The following is a 21,761-nucleotide window of genomic DNA, read 5'->3' as shown; positions in this document are numbered from 1 at the left end:
ACTATGTCACTTCCCCAATATCACCAGCTGATAATTAGCACAGTCAGGAGAACAAGCCAGACAGCTGGGCTCCAAAGTCTGGGCTCTGACCCCCTGGTTATATTACCCACCACCCCATGTCTGGCATTAGGGGGGATCTCAGTAAACATGTCTTGGGGTGAACACAGTCTGAGAGAGCATTCCTGGCGGTTGGCTTTCCAATCTCTGCTTGAGACTTTGGTTATGGGGACTCGTCTTTGGGGCAGCGTGGTCTGTGAGGTTATCCTGCATCTACCTTGTGGAGGAGCCCCAGTGAGTGTTTGGCCACTGGCCTGTAGGAAGATGGGATACAGTGAGCCCCTCCACACCAGAGCTGCCACAGTGCTTACCCCACGGGCCCTTAGGAGGGAGGCGTCTGCTCCCCCTCCTTGGCAGAGCCCTCCCCACCTCATGGGACTCACTGCCCACCGTGCTTCCTTCTTGCAGGGCACTTCAAGACCCACGCGGTCGTTGAGCACAGCCCAGCTTGTGCAGCCCTCTGGGGGCCTCCAGGCTTCTGTCATCTCCAACATCGTGCTGATGAAGGGCCAGGCCAAGGTAAGAAAGGGCTGTTGCCGACAAGAAATCCTGGAGCGGCACCAGTCTCTGAGGGGCTGTGGGGATTGTGGTGCGTAGAGGCGCGGTACTTTTTCAGCTCAGAACCAGCTGAGTTCCAGAGATATACATTTTTCTAATTAGTCAAAGTGATCATTTTCTTTCAAAAGATATCATTCCTCAGCAACTCCCTCAATACTGTCAAAGCCATTTACTGATTTATTCCTGGGAGGATATTTTCTCGGACTTTATTTTACCTGATATGTAAACCTGAATTGTTTACATAGACTTCTGGATCTTAATTTTGCCTCCACCATTCAGATGACAGCATAAGAAAGCATAAACCCAGCATTTTCAAACGTATGTGCTACCTGCTACATGTGGGTGACTCAATGGTCTGTGATGCTTTGCTGTCAGCTGGAGCCTCTAGAAGAGTCAGAACTAATTCTGGCTCTCTCTAGATGGGGAAGCACCATACTGATCTCTGCTGCACGCTTGAGACATATCAAAAGCAGGAATGAAAATATTGGGGTAAGCCAGATGTGGTGGCTCAGGCAAGCAGTCCCAGCACTTTGGGAGGCCAAGAGGGGAGGAAAGTTGAGGCCAGGAGTTTGAGACTAGCCTGGGAAACATAGCAAACTTCCTGTCTCTGAAAAATTTTTTAACAATTAGCTGGATATAGTGGCGGGTGCCTGTAGTCCCAGCTACTTGAGAGGCTAATGCAGGAGGATGGCTCAAGCCCAGGAGTGTGAGGTTGCAGTGAGTTGTGATGATGCCACTGCTCTCCAGCGTGTGAGACTGAGCAAGACACTGCCTCAAAAAAGAAGAGAAGAAAAAGGGTATCAGTGATAATGGGGACCCAAAAAATTTCTTTGCACTGTCTGCGAAACAATCTACTTCATGCGTGGGATTGGCATGCACGCTCAAATAGCTAGAAGAGATACAGGCAGTTTCTGAAAATGTTCTCAGAGCAGCCCAAGCAACCCAGCTGCTGAAATAATGCAAGAGCAGCTTCTTTAATCTAACATGGTTTGGGTCTGTGGTCGGAGTGGAGCAGCTAACTGCTGCTTATGATCTCAGCAGGGGTGCGGCCTCCACACACCTGAGCTCTCTGCCCCTCTGTCTCCTGTTCTCCTGGGAACTCTGCAGGGAAAAGCGAGAGAAGGCAGATATGAGAAATGTCAGGATGAACATTCCTTTAATCACGAGGGAGCAACTGTCTCCTATGTCCACTCTCTCTGAATAGCCCCACTTTCCAATTAGCGAATCATAATGCTTTCCCCCCTTGAATTTAGGTAGAATTGACTTTTAAATTTTTTGCAATGCTCAAAAGAAAGCAAAATGGAAAGAGGGCAGTAAAACTCGTGCAAAGATGACCAGAAATGGGTTAAACGATCTTGGTGCATAGAAAATATACATTCATTAAATAATCTTTCTGAAGCCCAGAGATGGAAGGAGACAAATTGTTTGGTCTAGGAAGATTGGAGAACAGAATAGGGGTGATGAATTCAGAAATAAGGTAGCTTCCCACTATCCAGTGGATATTACTACCCCGAGACCTTGCCAGTGACGGGACGACTGGTAGCAGTGAGGCTGGAGGTGACAGCAGGAGGAGGAATAAGCTAGAAGGACCAGCAAGTGCTGAGGGTGGGGCCAAAATGAAATAACATGATAAAACCAGCTGCCAAGACCCAGAATTTGTGCTTTGCAAGGGCAGCTCCTTCAATCCAACAGCCCCACTGTTAACTCCCACAGAGACTGGGAGGTTCCGGGACTTGCCCAAGGTTAGTGGGCAGCTAAGCCAAGATGAGGGCCTAAGACCACGTGACTCCAGGCCTTGTTTGTGAGCATGATGCCATCCTGCCTTGCCAGGATACACTGGACTTTGAGCCCAGGGTGGTAGTTTTACAGCCAGCATGAGGCTAGTGGCCCATAGGGGAGCCCCAAAGTGGGTCCAAGTCCACATTTCCCTTCAGCAGGTGCTGTTCCTGGGTGCCACTTGTCCTGCCTGCTGGGAACACACACCACCTTCTCCAGAGCTTAGCACGGACCCCCATCCACATGGCTCACTCACCACCTTCCCCAGAGCTTAGCACAGACCCCCATCCACCTGGCTCATACACCACCTTCCCCAGAGCTTAGCACAGCCCCCCATCCACCTGGCTCACACACCACCTTCCCCAGAGCTTAGCACAGACCTCCATCCACATGGCTCACTCACCACCTTCCCCAGAGCTTAGCACGGCCCACCATTCACATGGCTCACACACCACCTTCCCCAGAGCTTAGCATGGCCCCCCATCCACATGGCTCACTCACCGCCTTCCCCAGAGCTTAGCACGGACCCCCATCCACCTGGCTCACACACCACCTTCCCCAGAGCTTAGCATGGACTCCCATCCACCTGGCTCACACACCACCTTACCCAGAGCTTAGCACAGCCCCCCATCCACCTGGCTCACACACCACCTTCCCCAGAGCTTAGCATTGCCCACCATTCACATGGCTCACACACCACCTTCCCCAGAGCTTAGCACGGACCCCCATCCACATGGCTCACTCACCACCTTCCCCAGAGCTTAGCACAGACCCCCATCCACATGGCTCACTCACCACCTTCCCCAGATCTTAGCACAGACCCCCATCCACATGGCTCACTCACCACCTTCCCCAGAGCTTAGCACAGACCCCCATCCACTTGGCTCACACACCACCTTCCCCAGAGCTTAGCACGGCCCCCCATGCACATGGCTCACACACCACCTTCCCTGGAGCTTAGCACGGCCCCCCATCCACATGGCTTACACACCACCTTCCCCAGAGCTTAGCACGGCCCCCCATCCACATGGCTCACTCACCACCTTCCCCCGAGCTTAGCACGGCCTACCTACCATTCACATGGCTCACACACCATCTTCCCCAGAGCTTAGCACAGACCCCCATCCACATGGCTCACTCACCACCTTCCCCAGAGCTTAGCACGGCCCACCATTCACATGGCTCTCCTGCCAAGTATCTGCCCACCTGATCCCTGAGGGGCCTGGAAAAGGGCTGGCAGTTTGCCTTTACTGTGGGGCAGGGTGATGCTCCTAGCCGGCTTGGCCTACGGCAGATGGCCTATGAGCAGGGGTCCTGTGACAATGGTGTCACTGCTTCAAGGGGCCTGTCCAGGAGCCACACCACTGGCTACCTGGCATACTTGTGAGGTGGACCCAGAGACCTAGCCTCTGGCTGGCTTTTGTGCTTTTTTTTTTTATTTTTATTTTTATTTAATCATAGCTGTGTACATTAGTATGATCATGGGGCACCATACACTTGTGCTTTTATTCTGCAACTTGTAGCTCTTGAGCACCTGCCAGAGGCCAGACAGTGACAGACAAGATGTGATTACAATCGCTGCCTTCAGGGAGGGAAGTCCAAAAAGCAGCTAACTGAGCCCCATACTTTTTTGGGAACCATGGCTCTCTCATCCTTAGCAGAATGAAGCAAGCTGTATGTGTTTCCTTCGCTGCTCTCTGGGTGTGATTGGGTACCCTGTGAACCCACTGCAGGTCTGTGGGGAGGGGTTCCCTGCCGTGGCCCTCACTGCTTGGTCTGTCCGTGTCTGGCCTCTCCGCTGCCTTCTGGTTGTTCTTGCAGCTGGGACCATCTGCTGAGCCCTGAGCTTTTCTGCCCAGAGCCACCTGCACAATCCCAGGATGCGTTTGTTGGCTCATGGAAAGGACCTGGGATAATGACAGGGAGAATGATGGCCTGGGTTGTTGGGGTGGGGGAGCAGAGCACATGATTAGAGGGACATCCCTGAGAAGGGGACTGAGGGGTCCTTTGGTAGGAGAAGGAGTGCTTCTCCCTTGGAAGCTACCAGTCACTGATATTTCATTGTTCCTTTGAGGTAGCTTATTTTATTTTCACATGCAACCCTGTGAGTTGGGTGATATCACCATCATTTTACAGAGGTGGAAATGGGCTCAGAGGCAGGAAGTAATTACCCTGGAATCGCCAACTGGAGGGACACAGTGAGGGTGCTGGTCTCCATCCAGGCTGCTCTGAGTGGGGAACGTCCAGACTCAACCCAGCCTGCCTGGCCTTCCTGTGACTGCTCGGGCCGTTCCTTTGTTAAGCTCCCTGAAGTTGTGAGACTAGGGGCACCAACCTTTCTTCCTGATGCCCTGTGGAGGGGTGAGGCAGGCCCTCAGAAAACACTGGCCAGTGAAAAGCACAGCACACTCCTAAAGCCCACCTTCTCTTCCCTCCCCAGGGCCTGGGATTCAGCATCGTTGGGGGAAAGGACAGCATTTATGGTCCCATTGGGATTTACGTCAAAACCATCTTTGCAGGGGGAGCAGCTGCAGCTGATGGAAGGCTGCAAGAAGGTAGGTTCCCAGCCCTTCTTGGACCACAGTGGAGGAGTCAGAAGCTGAATCCAGAATTGCGAGGCCGTAGAAAATACAGGGAATGCAAACTTTTATTGAGCTTTCAGAATCCAGCCTGCATGGATTCCAGGGTCTGTAGGAGTTAGGGATATCCCTCCAGGGGCGCCGTCACAACTGGCATGCTGGGGTATGTGTTTGCACACCCAGCCTCCGGTGCCATCTGCCCAGAGCTGGGTCTGTAGCCCTGTGGCCAGCCTGGAGCTGAAGTCTGACCTCCCTTCCCGTACCCCATCCTCTCTATTGCCTTTGCCTCCATCGCTGGGATCCATTAACATCCCTGCTCCTTCCTTCTCTTTCTCCTCCCTACCCACAACCAGAGGGAGACAGGTCTAATGCTCCTAACAGGTGAGTCCAGTAAACATTCTCTAAGAGCTGCCGGGAGTTCTTCTAGGCCCTAGGCACATGTGTAGAGAGAATCGAACAGAATCCTTCCTTTGAAGAGCTCTTGGTCTGCCAGTTGAGGGGTCCTCTGCTGCACCCCTCCACAGCCCCTCTCCTCTCAGTTACTCCCTCTCAACTCCCTCACACCTGCCTAGGACACAGGCCCTGGACTGAAAGTGAGGCTGCCTGTCTTCTGTCCTCCTCCTCACCCCTACTCCACCCCGAGTCATGCCTGGATTACTGGACTTGGCCCAAGGAGATCAGGTTTCAGATCAGGAGGCAAAGCTCAGGGGCGGGTAGTCATGGATGGAGGTGGCCACTGCAGGCCAGGGATGGGATCACACACAGGTCGGCTAAGAGGGAAGTGACTTCCCAGCATCCTCACTGTTTGTCAGGGCAGTCTCTGTAAGCCACGCTGGGAGCCCACCACCTCTCCTATCCTAACTTCTTTAGGGCAAGGTGGGCACACCACAGCCTGTGGGGTTTTTATATAGCTCACAAAGGCAAGTTTTCACATTTCTAAGTCGTTGAAAAATTTAAGTCTTTTTTGGTTCTTCTGTGCCATGTAAAACTTAAATGCCACTTACATTTCAGTGTCCATAGAAAAGCTTTCTTGGGACACCGGCATGCTCATTGGTGTGCTGTCGTCTGGGGTTGCTTTGGGGTTACAATAGCAGTGTCGAGCTGTTGTGACAGAGATGGAGTGGCTCGAAAAGATGGAAATATTTACCATCTGGCTCTTTATAGGAAAAGTTTGCTGACCCCAACACTGTGTAGCATTATGCATGTGGGTTTTATTGTGTGGATGGAGGGAAGCCTTTGACTGGGGTTTTCAGAGGATTTGGGAAGCAGAAATGGCAGGACCAGGGAGGAGGCTGCTGCGAGAGCCAGGCTGCGGCTCAGCTCGGAGGACCTGCCCGAGACAGTCGCTGGAGAACAGAGGGAGAAGTGAGAGAAGTGACAGAAACCCAGTGAAGGTGGCCAAGGGAGGCCAGTCAGAGGAATCCTGAAGGTTTCTGGTCCTAGGAACCTAGGGAATGAGGATGCTTTAGATAAAGAAAGGGGAGGACGAGAAGGAGGAGGAGGTGGAGGTTAGGAAGGAGGAGAAAGAGGAGAGGGAGGAATGGGTTTCAGGCCTGCATGGGAGGGCCATGTCCCAAGGTGACCACGAGCTGGAGCTGCTGAGCAAGGGAATGAAAATCTGGGCCCTGCTCAGGAAAGGAGTTAGAGCTGAGCCAGACTTCTGGGCCATGGTCTTGGGGAAAGTAGCTAAGTCACAGAGCGAATGAGAGAGACAGGAAGAGAGGAGGCGAGAGAGCCCAGGCGTGCCTCGAGGGGAATAGCTAAATCAAGAGGCAGGTGGAGAAGAGCCAAGGAGAGGAAAGAACATGGGGCCAGAACTGGGAGAGTCTGCCATCCTTTATTACCCTTTGTTATTTTTCTGCTTGAACAAAAGGTGGAGGAGGAGTCGAAGTGGCAAGAAAAGAGAGTATTGTATTTTGTTTTATTTCCTGAATGTGACCTTGCCCAAGCCAAGTTGTTTTTTTGTTTTGTTTTCTTTTGTTTTTTCCCCTGACTATTTCTCAGACATCACCCTCCCTTTCTGGCCTCCATCTCCCCATTCACTGTCCTTTTCCCCTCCTCCTCCCCTGCCTCTTCCTCTGTGTAAAGCATCCTCTTTCTCTAGTTTACTAGGAGAAACTATCCAGATTCCTCTGACTGGCCCTGCACTTGCCACCTCTGTTCCATCTCTGTCACTACTCATTTCTGAGTTAGTTAATAACAAGCAAAAAATGGAGAATTTCAATGAGCCAAGACATTTAGCTTATACATAATTCCTGATTCTAGCCTCAAAACCGGCCAAATCATCTTTTGTAATTTCTTTCAATAGTAAAGTTTTTGAATGTTTCATTTTTATTCCCTTTCAAAAAGTGATGGTGTAAGCTTTATTTGGTAAAACCTAGGCCAATCACCTTTCCCCAGATATAAAGAAACAAAGGACACTCCAAAGAGCCCAGAGCTGGGCTACGTAGATATTCTAGGCCAGCCCTGGTGGCTCATGCCTGCAATCCCAGCACTCTGGGAGGCCGAGGTGAGAAGATTGCATGAGGACAGGAGTTTGAGACCAGGCTGAGCAACTGTGAGACCCCCTTATCTAAAAGATTGGACATTCTGAAATATGTTTTCTATCCTTCCTTCAGCACCCATTTAATTATATTTTGATTTTTTTTAATGTGTCTATTTTCACTCTCACACTTGGAGTCTATCAAGGCAGGGACTGGCTCCTTTCATTTTTCACTTTGGTTCCAGCAACCTAACACATAGAGTTGATTTGACCACTCTCCCCACCCTGCCTCCACCCTTTGTCTCCAACATGTAGATGTATTAAATAAAATAGCACAGCAGACTCAAAAGAAAGAAATGGAGATGTCCAGCTGCTAGAAAACAGTAACAAAAAACCTTTTGAATCTAAGTCTGGGCTCGGTGCCCATAGCATAGTGGTTATGGTGCCAGCCACATACACAGAGAGTGGTGGGTTCGAACCTGGCCTGGGCCATCTAGCCAACTGCAACAGAAAAAATAGCCAGGCATTGGGGTGGGTGCCTGTAGTCCCAGCTGCTTAGGAGGCTGAGGCAAGAGAATTGCTTAAGTCCAAGAGTTTGAGATTGCTGTGAGCTATGACACCACAGCACTTTACCAAGAGTGATATAGTGAGACTCTGTCTCAAAAAAAGAAAATCTAAGTCTGGCAAACTCAGGAGTTAATGAAATGGTGGCCCAGAGGGCTGCTGAGCTAGGAACTGAATGCTCACATAGGGACCGGGGACAGGGCCGTGGGTCTGTGTGAGGCCCCAAGAACCTAGCTCCCAGAAATAAAAAAAAAAAAAAAAGCATAGTCATTGAAATAAAAACCTCAATGGATGGATTTACCAGAAAATTAGATGCAACTGTAAGGAAAATTAGTGAACTAGAAATTATACAGTAGGCCACAAGACCAATGAAGAGAAAGATGAGCATTAAGGAAAAATGGAGAATAAGATAAAAAAGTTCAAAACACATCTGACAGGAACATTTAGAAAGAAAGGAGAGCAATAATGCATGTATGCAAAGAGATAGTGGATTAGGATTTTTCATAATTGATTAAAGACATGAAACTTCAGCTCAAGGAAGCACAAAGAACTTCCTTCCACCCCAGCTCATCATGGTGAAACTGTATAATTTCAGAGACAAATGAAAAAAATCATAAAATAAACCAGAGAAAACATGTGGATTATAAACATGGAGCCATGATTAGATGACAGCAGGTTCATCAGTAATAATCAGGCTCAGAGGTGAGCGTGAAAATACTGTTCACATCTGAGTTGCCCAGCACAGGGTTGGAGACAGAGAAAGTGCTCTCTGTTTGTGGGTTGGATAAATTGAATGAGATGGAAAAAGTGGTTTTCTAGCCACATAAAAATAGATTTCTGGACAGAGAGAAAAAGAAAAAACTATTCTTCTAGGAGTATAGAGTTGTGAAGAAAGAGCTCAGAGTCAAAATATCCAAGCTCAAATTTTTTGCTGCGTGACCTGGGACTTGTTTGCCTGTGTTGCCTCCTGAACATACCATAGTCAACCCACATCTACTGAGCACTCTGCATCCCTCACCCAGCATCAGTCTGGAGATGGTACCATGTAATAAGACGAAGCCCCTGGCCCCAACAAGCTGCCAGCCTGGCCAGGAGGGACTTTTTTAGATCACTGATCACACCCAGCAGACAAGTGCCGTGACAGTAGCAGGTATAGGAGGAGGTAAAGATCACAAGGGGTGGGAGAAGAAGGCAGGAAGTATCCATTTTGGTTGGGAAAACAACATGGAATGAGCATTTAAGTGCGCAGACCATGCAGAAAACGCTGGTCTTTGTGCATCAGAAAGTGGTGCATGGGAGCAAAGACGCAAGGGTCAGTGAGGCAGGAGGGACAGAGGTAAAGCCAGGAGGTGGGCAGGGCCCGAGCAGCCTGGGGCTGTGTGCCTGGCCAGGAAGCCTGGATTTCACCCAGGAAGATACAAGGTGCCAGAGAAGCCCATCGTTGATGCCCTGCTTGCCTTGCAGGCAGGGAACACCAGAGGAAAACGTGTTCTTCTCAACATTTGTGCATCACACAAAAAGCTTGGCAGGTAGGGAGGCTAGAGTTCAAGGTAAGAATAGTACCCTCTGATCGGGCAACACTCTTCTTAGCTATAATTTCTTTCTCAACAGGTGATGAAATTCTGGAACTCAATGGTGAATCGATATCTGGACTAACACATCAGGACGCTTTGCAGAAGTTCAAGGTGACTGTTTCTTTTCAATATATGCCAAACTCTAGGGCTTTCAGGCAAAGGAACCAACCACTCAGCACCCAAACCTACGAATTCAAACTGTGGGGTCCTTTACACGGGGCACCCTGCCAGTGCCAACATTGGCATGGTGTTTAAAAAAGACCTTACTCAGAAAGTAAGGGTGTAATGAAGGTTGTTTAGGGGCATTTTTAACTATTTAAAATTTATAGAACTTCTTAAAAACATTCTGTGTATTTGTATTGATATATTTACAAATATTAATAATGGCAATCACTAAAAGATATTTGCAGTCTCCATCTAGTTAGTTCAACACAAGCCTCCAGCCGTCCCTCCATCCATCCGACATATATATCGTTTATGTGTGTGTATATATATAAATATGTCAGATATCTAAGTACTATGTCACATCCATGCATACACACCCGTATTTACGTACTCTGCCCATGCACACTCAGCCGCATTTCCTCAGAGAGTATTTCACTACTGTTCGTAATAAGGCCAGTTTTCTTCACCTCTCCCTGGATCACTGCTAGACCTTGTAGCCTTCTCCCTTTTCTTTCAGCAAGCCAAAAAGGGGCTCCTCACTCTCACCGTGAGAACCCGCCTGATGACACCCCCCTCCCTGTGCAGCCACCTGTCTCCCCCGCTGTGCCGCTCTCTGAGCTCCAGCACCTGCATCACCAAGGATGGTAGCTCCTTTGCCTTGGAAAGTCCTCTGGCTCCTGCCAGCACTACCAAGCCCAATTACAGAATCATGGTGGAGGTTTCTCTGCAGAAAGGTAGGTGTGCTGTGATAGAAGGACTCCACCACCCTCCTCTGCTACCCTACTCCACCTGCTGCCTGGGCCTCCCAGCGCTGGCCAAGCCACCCAGGCTGTCCTCATTTGGAGTTGTTCCAGGAGCAGGGCAGGGTGTAGTCTTCTGGCAGATTTTATGTCCGTTGCTAGGCTAGACTTGGCAGCCAGGTCCTGTCCTCTACATAGAAAAGCTCAAGACACACTTTTAAAACCCAATGCTCTGGTGCAGGGATTAGAATTAAACAAAACAAAGATGAATCACGAGCAACACTGTACCGCCTCCTCCCTCTGCTCCAGAGGACCAGGAGCTGTAGCTCTGCAGTTGACCCTACGTATGCTAAGAGACCTTGGGGAGGTCACAGCGCCTTCCCTGGGCCTCCTTCTTACCCAGAGCAGGAGAACTGAGGTTCTTCCTAGTGCTGGCATGTGGGGAACAACAGCCAGCTGGATGTTCCCTGGTCCCTGGGATTTCAGTATCAAGAACGAGTATTGAAACCAAGTCAAGCTGATGACAGATCACTCCCTCACCACAGGTACAAAGCATTAACATAGTATATACACATTTGTTTCAGGACAAAAGTAAAATATAGAGTCTCCAATACTGAGACAGCCTCCCCCCCGACTCCTGGGAGCAGAGAGGAGACCCAAGTCTGAGCACACACTGTCCTTTATAAGCTCACTCATTTGTTCTGCCTCCCCCCGTACAGGATTGGCTGTTGATTCCCACCTTTTGGGATGATTGACAGGTTGCGGTTACATAACTAACTCCTTATTAGGTGTGGTCATCTCCCAAACTTTCCTGAAGAAATCTGCCATGTAAATTGTATGGTATTGAGCCCAGGTCAGATTAAAGTCACTAGAGGGTCTTCACTGTGTGTTCTGACCTCTCACGAGGTGACAGTCCTAGCCACAATTTTGCTTCCCAGCTGCAATTTGGTTCCTGCATTCTGCCCCTAGCCACTTCCCCACCACCTGTTTAACTTCTCCCAGACCTAACAGACACATTTATAAAAGTAGGAATTAGCCTGCCAAGCCCTTGTTCCTGGCTCTCCTACAGACCTCCATTCTCAGTGCAGGATAAAACCCCTTCACTGATACACCCTCCCTCGCTGAGCCCAGTTTATCCTGCTCAGGACCTCTCACACCCTCGCCTGAGGCTGTCTGTGCAGGCCACATCCCTGGCCTTCTGGTCCTGCAGCCTGGCTTGCTTCCTTTTGGACTGGACGTGTGCTCTGGCTATTTCTGCCTCTTGGTGCTCTGCCCCAACTCCTCATCCCTAGTTCAGACTTGTCACTTGTGTTTTGGCCTAAAAGTCTCCTCTGAGGCCTGAAGTGGCCATCCCTCACTTTCTAGCACATTTCCCATTAACTCTCCATGTAATACTTATCACTCTCTGATACGTCCCTCCTCCCTCCATCTCTCCTTTTCTCTCTCTCGGTCCTTCCCACCTTCTCAGGCTTTCCCCATTTGACCTTACTCTCCCTGGTCTGCCCACACGGCTCTGACCCTAGAGCAGGGCCTGCCCAGAGAGAGTGGGAGGAATGAAGCCACAGGAAGCAGGGGGCACTGCCTGACCTGCAGAGGGCGCTGTGGGACCTGAGGGAGCCATAGGCCCTGGGAAAGCTCACCAGATCTCCACCCTCCTGCCTTCCAGAGGCTGGTGTGGGCCTGGGCATCGGCCTGTGCAGTGTCCCCTACTTCCAGTGCGTCTCGGGCATCTTCGTTCACACACTGTCGCCGGGGTCTGTGGCACATCTGGACGGACGCCTTCGGTATGTCTTCACTTCTGTTTCTGAGTAGACGCCTGGCTTAGAGTACTAGGAGCTCGACTGGGCGGTGAGGCATTTGGAACCAGCTAGGCATAGCTCAGAGCCTCGTTCCTCACCCTGTGGTCCCTGGGCCAGCATCATTGACGTTGCTTCGGAGTTTTGTAGAAAGGCAAAATCTCAGATGCCCTGGCCCACACTTGTGAGCCAGAATCTGTGTCCTAACAAGGCCCCTGTGAATTTGTGTGCATATCTCGGTTTAAGAAGCATCATCTCAGACTGGATGCAGTGGCTCCCATCTGTAATCCTAGCACTTTGGGAGGCTGAGGCCGGTAGATTACTTGAGCTCAGGAGTTTGAGACCAGTCTGAGCTAGAGTGAGACCCCCATCTCTAAAAAATAGCCAGGCATTGTGGTGGGGGCCTGTGGTCCCAGTTACTGGAGAGGCTGAAGCAAGAGGATTGCTTAAGCTTCAGAGTTTGAGGTTGCTGTGAACTATGATGCCATGGCACTTTACCAAGGGTGACAGAATGAGTGTCTGTCTGTCTGTCTATCTATCTATCTATCAAAGCATCATCTCAGAGACTACCAGTCCAAGACATAAACCATGAAGATAAGCACAATTTAATTCAGATTTTACAATATAGAATTTACAGTGACATAAATGTGCACTTGGATGAGGTTTACTTGTGAATTCTAAATGGAAAATAGTTTGATTTTTAAAAAATTAGTAGTATAAATATGGTTTCTTGCTGGCATAAGTAAGTTATTTACAGGTACTCCAGATATATTTCTTTACAATAACTTCTAAGAGAAGTACATATCTAAATGTTCTTTTTAATAAGTGATCTGAATTTGTTAAAGGTTGCTTGAGCTCAGGACTTAGAGGCCAGCCTGAGCAAGAACGAGCCCCTTCTCTATTAAGAATAGAAAAACTAGCTGGGCATAGTGGTGGCTACCTATAGTCCAGCTACTCCAGAGGCTAAGGCAAGAGGATTGCTCAAGCCCAACAGTTTGAGGTTTCTGTGAGCTATGACATCATGCCACTCTACCCAGGTGGACAGAGAGAGACTCTGCCTCAAATAAATAAATAAACAAATAAACATTTTATGTGTATTCCAATTTATTTATTTATTTTTTTTGTGTGTGTGTATTCCAATTTAATTTGTTACATCTTGTTACTCTCCCGAAGTGTTCCCAGTGTTCCCATGTTATACTCATACCACATTCATGCATAGTACAAATATGTTATTTCTCTCTGGGTTTGGGCTTTGCTAAATCAGCAGACTTTTGCCATGTTTTTAAAGGTTTTCCTATAACTGCAGAATATGGAAGGGCAAGCTCTGCTCAGATGGTATCTTGATGGAGATTCTGAATTAGAAAGGGGTTTGGTGTTGCCATCTGCAGGAGGGTGACAGCTAATTTGCTGAGTTCCTGTACTGGTCCCTGAGATGTACTACAGGGTCAGAGTGATTGCCTTAGTCCTAGAAGCAGGTGCCTCCCTGCTAGACCTGCAGCAGGGTGGGGATTATTCTGGAAGCTTCTGCTTTCCTTGGCATCTGGTGCTATATGACAGAAGTCTTCAGCGTTATCTTAATTAAAATGTGTACTGTCTTAGCAAGGGTGAGGGGTGACCAACTCAGCAGAAATACAGAGAAAGGAAACAGCAGACCACAGTAGTAGAAACTGGGAACTCAGCATCAGGAAATAGCCAGCTAGTCCAGGGCTCTGCAAACTGCAGCATGTCACCTGATGTTCTTTGTTTGTTTGTTTAAAATAAAGCATTATTGGAACAATACTTGAGCCATGCTCACTTACGCATGTGTTGTCTAGGGCCACGGCCCCCCTGCCTCAACATCAGAGTTGAGTAGTTGCAACAGGAATGCCATGGCAAAGTGTGCAAACCTAACAAAAATTAATATCCGACTCATTACAGAAAGTTTCCCCATCCCCGAGCTGACTGTTATCAGGGAAATCATCTCTCGCTCTGTGCCTCAGTTTCCCCATCTGTGCTTGGAGGGGGTTGGATCGCCCATGTGACCCTGTATTATCTACCTTACTCGTTTTTCTGTTCAGGTTGCCATCAGTGCCCTCACTAGAATGAACTCCATCGCCTCCTCTCATATTTCCTTTCGGAAGACCTCACTCACTCACTGCTTTCTTGCTGAGTTAGTTTTTCCTTCACCACCTAACATCCTGTATGTCTATGTGAGATCCAGTCTTTCCTCCTAACTGCTCTGCTTATAGGGACACCGAGGCCCAAAGAGATGTGATGATTAAATCATGGTTAATTGTTTAGATTGGCTGAACCACACCCTCAATCTTGACTGGGTGTTGTTAAACAGTGAAAAAGAGGATGGACGTTACAGAGGGACTTTTGTTAATCTTGACCCCTATAGGCACACAACACCTGCACTCTGCAGTTGGGCCTCGGGTGTGGGATGTGCTGCTTTGGTCTGCCCTGTTCTGAGTTCTGGTTGGGTGGCTGGGGAGGTCTGCTTAATGATGTGATTTTTAGAAATTTCCGAACAGCCCAACTGGAGTGTGCCTGAAGGCAGTGACCTTGCCTTAAATAAAATATACCCGAGCGGCTCACTAGCTTCCTGTTGGCATGTGTGCAGGTGTGGTGATGAGATCGTGGAAATCAATGACTCCCCAGTACACTGCATGACACTCAACGACGTCTACGCGATCCTGAGTCACTGTGATCCTGGTCCAGTCCCCATCACTGTTAGCCGACATCCAGACCCACAGGTAACACCCCGCTGGCTTAGCGTCTACTTCCCAGGCTCGCACTTTCAATAGCAAAATTGGAATAAGAAATAGATGAAGGCAGTGATGTTGTTGGCTGACTCTGCACCTGAGTCCCTAAGACTTGTGCCAAGTGTCTGTGCTAACAAGTATCTACAGCAGAGGTTCCTTAACAAACTCCTATTCAGCAAAGGCAAAGGGCTGAACTCAGGGAAGCTCTTGCAGCTGAGTTATAGGCTGTCAGGCAGGAGTGCAAGAGAGTCATTCATCTCTGCATCTGGTGAGGACCCTCTGTGAAGGAGTTTGAGGAAGAACTTCTGGGAGGTAGGAACATGAAGCTCAAAGTCACGGTGTCAGGAAGGAGCCTGGAGTGGGAGGAGAGAGATTCTGTGGGCTGCCTTCTCTTCTTTATTTCTACAGCGGTTCTCAACCTGTGGGTCATGACCCACAGAAACTGTATTAAAGGGCCGGGATTAGGAAGGTTGAGGACCACTGCTTTAGAAGAAACTTACTCACTGCTTTCCTGATGAGTTATTTTTTCTTTTCTTTCTTTTTTGAGTTATTTTTTCTTCAACACCTAGCCTTCTGTATGTCTATGTTAGATCCAGTCCTTCCTCCTAACTGTTCCGCTTATGGGGACGCTGAGGCCCAAAGAGATGTGATGAATTATAGCATGATTAATTGGTTAAATTAACCAATTGAGAACAGAGGTTGGCAAAGCATGGGGGTTACATTGCAAAGGGCTTTCAGCAGGATGCTAAAGGGTTTGCATTTTGTTCCGTGTGGAGTGAGGAGCAATGGGAGGTCTGTAGCTGGAGGTGGATAAGTTCTTTTTTTATTTTTATTTTTTGATCTCTGATTGCCTTGCCAAGGACAGGATAGAGTGGGTGGAGTGTGGGGTTTGTGAGAGGAAGGAGACAGACAATGAGGGCTTGAAGTAAACAGATGTGGAAAGAGAATAGAGACTGAGGGGACCAGGAGACGATACTTGGGAAGAGTGATCAGGGGCTGGTGGCTGAGTAGTCCTGGGTGGGAGAGGGAAGAGCCCGTGACTACTTAGATCAGGGGACTGAGTGAAGGAAACGTCACCACCAGATTTCAGCTACTTTATGTCCCTCATAGGAGTGGAATTATAACAACATTTGCCCTCCTGTGGCTGGCTTGTTTCACGTAGCGTGATGCCTGCAAGGTTCACCCATGTGGTAGCAGGCGTCGGTTTCCTTCTTTTTTATAACTGAATAATAGTCCTTTGCATACCACATTTTATCTATCATCTATTGAGGGTACTCGAGTCACTGCTACCTTTTGACTATTGTGAATAATTCTGCAATGAATATGGAGTACAGATAGCTCTTTAAGATGCCAATTTCAGTTCTTTTGGGGGTTTATAGCCAGAAGTGGAATTGCCAGATTATGTGATAATTCTATTTTTAATTTTTTGAGGAGCCTTCCTGCTGTTTTCCACAGCAGCTGCACCACTTTATACTCCCATCAACAGTGCTCAGGACTCTATTTTCTCCAGATCCTTGCCCATGCTTGTTATTTACTTTTTGGGGAGCCATCTTATTAAGTGTGAAGTGGCATCTCATTGTAGTTGTGATTTGCATTTACTCTGGGGAGCCATCCTATTGGGTATGAAGTGGCACCTCATTGTGGCTGTGATTTGCATTTACCCTGGGGAGCCATCCTATTGGGTGTGAAGTGGCACCTCATTGTGGCTGTGATTTGCATTTACCCTGGGGAGCCATCCTATTGGGTGTGAAGTGGCACCTCATTGTGGCTGTGATTTGCATTTACCCTGGGGAGCCATCCTATTGGGTGTGAAGTGGCACCTCATTGTGGCTGTGATTTGCACTTACCCTGGGGAGCCATCCTATTGGGTGTGAAGTGGCACCTCATTGTGGCTGTGATTTGCTTTTACCCTGGGGAGCCATCCTATTGGGTGTGAAGTGGCACCTCATTGTGGCTGTGATTTTCACTTACCCTGGGGAGCCATCCTATTGGGTGTGAAGTGGCATCTCATTGTGGCTGTGATTTGCTTTTACCCTGGGGAGCCATCCTATTGGGTGTGAAGTGGCATCTCACTATGGCTGTGATTTGCTTTTACCCTGGAGAGCCATCCTATTGGGTGTGAAGTAGCATCTCATTGTGGCTGTGATTTGCTTTTACCCTGGGGAGCCATCCTATTGGGTGTGAAGTAGCATCTCATTGTGGCTGTGATTTGCTTTTACCCTGGGGAGCCATCCTATTGGGTGTGAAGTAGCATCTCATTGTGGCTGTGATTTGCTTTTACCCTGGGAGCCATCCTATTGGGTGTGAAGTGGCACCTCACTGTGGCTGTGATTTGCATTTACCTGATGATTAGTGATGCTGAGCATCTCTTCATGTGCTTGTCAGCTGTTTGTGTATCTTCTTGGAAGAAAGGTCTATTCAGATTTTTTGCCCAGTTGGGTTTTGTTGTTAAGTTGTAGGAATTCTTTTATATTCTAGATCTTAACCCTTTATTAGCCATATGGTTTGCAAATACAGGGTGGCCATAAAGTTTGTGTGCAATTTAAAATAGTACACGAACATTATGACCACCCTGTGTTAGCTCCCATCCTATGAATTGCCTTGTACTCTGTTGATTGTGTCCTTTGATGCATAGAAGTTTTTAATTTTGACGTAGTCCAGTGTATCTATTTTTTCTTTTGTTTCCTGTACTTTTGATGTCAAATGATTTATTTTCTTTAACTCTTTGTTCTCGCTGTGAAGTAACTTTTATTGTTATGATTTTACAGAAGAAATTGAGGTTAGGAGGTTAAATAACTTGTCTAGGTGTGCACAAATCTGTTTGACTCCAAGCATACTCTTCTAAAGTAGCAGTGATCAGTGAGACACCAAACGCTGTCATGGTTAACCCGAGAGGTATGGCATTGTGCTGGTGATGATGAAGACGCCATGGTGGCATTGCCAAGAAATGGGACAGCTCACAGAGGTGAACAGTGAAGTGGTAACTTTGCTAGAGTTTTGCAGCAAGTAGTGGGAAGAAGTTTGGAGAGTTGAGAGGAGAACTTCTTTAGCACTGCATCTGACATTATAAATGTCTTGGGAACTTCTTTATAGATAGACTTTGGACCTTATCTAGAAGATAGTAGGGAGCCACTGATGTCCAGGGTATTTCTAGGAGTAGAATTTGCCAACTACTTTTAGAGTAGTTAGGAAGGAAAGAAAGTAGAGCCCCGGGCCCCAGCTTGGGGCTGGTGCAGGATGGGAGCTGACACACAGGTGGTTGATATTCTCCAGGTCTCTGAACAGCAACTCCAAGAAGCTGTGGCCCAGGCTGTGGAGAGTGTCAAGTTTGGAAAGGAGAGGCATCAGTGGAGTCTGGAAGGTAAGAAAAATGAGGGACTTGGACTGAAAGATCTTTGCCTTCTTATAAAGCTTAGTATTTGGGCACTAACTCACCCTTAGGAGAGTGGTACCTGAGGATAAGAAGGGACAGGCATCATAGACACACATAGAACACAGACAGATGTCTAAAGTCAGCAGGCAGCCCACAAGCTAATTTGGTTCACATTTTTGCTTTGTTTTGAAGACACAAGTTTCTTTTTTTTTTTTTTTAAAGCTCCTGAATTTGAGTTGTCAGTGTAGAAGGCACTCTCCCTAAGTGTCTACCACTTCCAGGTTGTCAGTAGCACATTGTCCTTGTAGGCATTTGGGTTTGCAGCCCCTAGTCTATACTAACAGAATCTTGAGAAATAATAATGTCTGTAAATATACACCTGCCTCACAGGTCACTGCCACTTATCTAACATTTATAATGTCAGATGCCGTACTAAATCATGCATTATTTCATGAATTTCACATCTAATTTTGACACACCTTTTATAGGAAAAGGTAAGGTTCTCTTACTCAAAGCCACACCATGAGCATCTGGGCTGGGAACCCAGCTGGCCTGACTCCCAGGGCCAGCCACTGGGCATTGGCCAAGTCATTGTGGGATATCCACATGATAGGACAACGTGCTTTCATTGGCACTGATATCAACAAGGAGGTTAAATGATCTGGAAAATGTTCAGAGAAAAGAAAAGAACACAACATTTTACTTCAACTGGTCTATTGTTTCTACCCGCCTGTCATGCATATTTGCTTAGGAAAACAAGACAGAGAAACTCATCAAAATTTTGACAGTAGTTATTGCTGGCTAACAGGACTACAGGTTAATTTTTACTTTCCTTTCTGCCTTCTTCTGGCTGAGGTTTCTCTAGGGAGGAAGCATTACATTAAGGCCAGGAAAAAGCAAAAGAACATTCTTTAAAGACAGTGTGAATTAGGAGCGGGGTGGGCCTTGGGCCTCGGTTCTCTCCTGAGGGCTAAGCTGCTCTCTTGGGGTATCTTCTTGCTCCCCTGGCCTCTCAAGAATGAGCTGGAATTTGAGTGAGAGACTAGGCCTCAATCAGCTCCCACCCCTTTGAGGGATGTCTTTTACAGTTTACTCAAAGGGCCTCTGGAGGATGTGTGGGTGGCCTGGGAGCTGTAAACTATGGGAGGGAACCAGGAAGAAGGGCTAGAGGGAGGGAAAGAGAGCAAGGGCTATGGCTAAGAAATTAGTTTTCTGCCCTTGCCCCATCCTTAGCTAGAAAAAACAAGGGTAACATTTTGGTTTATGATCAAAGTACCTTCTTAGATACTCTCTCTTATTGAGCCTCAAAACAAGCCCAGCAACCCTGGAATTATCATCCCCATTTTACAGATACAAAAATGAGAGTTTCTGGGAGTTCACAACTGTGGGAGGGAGGGAGGAATGGAGCTGAGATGCTCCCCCAATCCCCTGGAGCTCTGTAGCCAATGTAGCCCATCAGAGCTGTCTCCAGTCAGCAGGAATGGCCAGATCTCTGTGCCTCATCCTTATCTGTCACTGGAGATGGACTGTCCCTTGGGCAAGATGGACTGCAGCTGTGACAGTGAAAAAGCAGCTGCTACCAGTGCTCCCCATAGCTGGGACACCAGGCCTTCCTCGACAGGCAATCTGGGTGGCTTTTCTCAATATCTCCCACATGCAGGCTCAGCAGGATTGAATGATTTCCCCAACCCAAGGTCAGGGCAGCCATGCTCCAGCTCCAAAGCAGCCTCAGAAGAGAAGCAGGTGGCGGGTCCCAGGCAGGTCAGTGGCATGGCTGTCTTCCCAAGCTCAGCATTGGGGTTCACTTGTGCTTCCCATGCAGGGGTCAAGAGGCTGGAGAGCAGCTGGCACGGGCGGCCTACCGTGGAGAAGGAACGGGAGAAGAACTCAGCACCCCCACACCGCAGGGCTCAGAAGATCATGGTGCGCTCCAGCAGTGATAGCAGCTACATGTCCGGGTCCCCAGGGGGCAGTCCTGGCAGTGGTGGTGCTGGGCAGCAGTCTTCTGACCCGGAGGTCAGCACACACAGCCCCAGCCTGCCCCTGGGGCCAGGCCCAGGGGTGCTTCCAGAGGCTTCCTCCCAGCCGCCCCAGGAGAGCCCACCCCGCCCTGAGAGCCAGGAGGGCCACCCGCCACAGAGGCTGAAGAAATCCTTTGAGATTTTGGTCAGAAAGCCTACGTCCTCAAAGCCCAAGCCTCCACCCAGGAAATACTTTAAAAGTGACAGTGACCCTCAGAAGAGTCTGGAAGAGAGAGAGAACTGTGTAAGCCCTTCCAAGCACACCCTGCCCACCTTCAGCCAGGTAAGAGGGCATGTTCATGGGCACCACCCACTGTGGGTCTTCAGGCTGCTGTTCTGTCACAAGCGCCCACTGTGGGTCTTCAGGCTGCTGTTCTGTCACAAGCGCCCACTGTGGGTCTTCAGGCTACTGTTCTGTCACAGGCGTCCACTGCTGGTCTTCAGGCTGCTGTTCTGTCGCAGGCACCCACTGCGGGTCTTCAGCCTGCTGTTCTGTCTCAGGCACCCACTGTGGGTCTTCAGTTGCTGTTCTGTCACAGGCGCCCACTGTGGGTCTTTGGGCTGCTGTTCTGTCGCAGGCACCCACTGTGGGCCTTCAAGCTGCTGTTCTGTCGCAGGCGCCCACTGCGGGTCTTCAGGCTGCTGTTCTGTCACAGGCTCCCGCTGCGGGTCTTAAGGCTGCTGTTCTGTCACAGGCTCCCGCTGCGGGTCTTAAGGCTGCTGTTCTGTCGCAGGCGCCCACTGCGGGTCTTCAGGCTGCTGTTCTGTCACAGGCTCCCGCTGCGGGTCTTAAGGCTGCTGTTCTGTCACAGGCTCCCGCTGCGGGTCTTAAGGCTGCTGTTCTGTCGCAGGCTCCCGCTGCGGGTCTTAAGGCTGCTGTTCTGTCACAGGCGCCCACTGCGGGCCTTCGGGCTGCTGTTCTGTCACAGGCGCCCACTGCGGGTCTTCGGGCTGCTGTTCTGTCACAGGCGCCCACTGCGGGCCTTTGGGCTGCTGTTCTGTCACAGGCGCCCACTGCGGGTCTTCGGGCTGCTGTTCTGTCACAGGCGCCCACTGCCAGCCTTCAGGCTGCTGTTCTGTCGCAGGCGCCCACTGCGGGTCTTAAGGCAATGCTGTTCTGTCACAGGTGCCCACTGCGGGTCTTCAGGTTGCTCTTCTGTCGCAGGCGTCCACCCACTGCCGGCCTTCGGGCTGCTGTTCTGTCACAGGCGCCCACTGCGGGTCTTCAGGCTACTGTTCTGTCACAGGCGCCCACTGCCAGCCTTCGGGCTGCTGTTCTGTCACAGGGGTAGGAGGAAGGCATCTCCTGCTCTTCCAGGGAGGGGCTTCTGC

General features: G+C 49.1%; 1 protein-coding gene across 12 annotated transcripts in view; it reads left to right on the top strand.

Moving 5' to 3' along the window:
- IL16 (interleukin 16) overlaps positions 1-21,761 on the top strand; it is a 140,983-nt gene that overhangs the window by 101,683 nt on the left and 17,539 nt on the right. For 4 of the 12 annotated variants that reach the window (XR_008380618.1, XM_053593876.1, XM_053593877.1 and 1 more), the window contains exons 1-8: positions 1-576; positions 4,832-4,946; positions 9,628-9,701; positions 10,273-10,489; positions 12,162-12,279; positions 14,894-15,026; positions 18,309-18,396; positions 20,231-20,712. The exon at positions 1-576 is cut by the window's left edge. Coding sequence is in view for 11 of the 12 variants with exons in the window: in XM_053593876.1 (XP_053449851.1) it covers positions 4-576; positions 4,832-4,946; positions 9,628-9,701; positions 10,273-10,489; positions 12,162-12,279; positions 14,894-15,026; positions 18,309-18,396; positions 20,231-20,712 (1,800 nt within the window). In the remaining variant the exon portion in view is untranslated. Of the gene's footprint in view, positions 577-4,831; positions 4,947-9,627; positions 9,702-10,272; positions 10,490-12,161; positions 12,280-14,893; positions 15,027-18,308; positions 18,397-20,230; positions 20,713-21,761 lie in introns of those variants that run through there. The other 8 variants (XM_053593879.1, XM_053593881.1, XM_053593882.1 and 5 more) reach the window with 5 other exon arrangements.

The sequence above is a fragment of the Nycticebus coucang genome, chromosome 6 (genome assembly GCF_027406575.1).
Source record: "Nycticebus coucang isolate mNycCou1 chromosome 6, mNycCou1.pri, whole genome shotgun sequence".
NCBI lineage: Eukaryota > Metazoa > Chordata > Mammalia > Primates > Lorisidae > Nycticebus > Nycticebus coucang.
The sequence above is the reverse complement of the archived record's forward strand: the minus strand, read 5'-3'. Positions and strand labels throughout refer to the sequence as shown.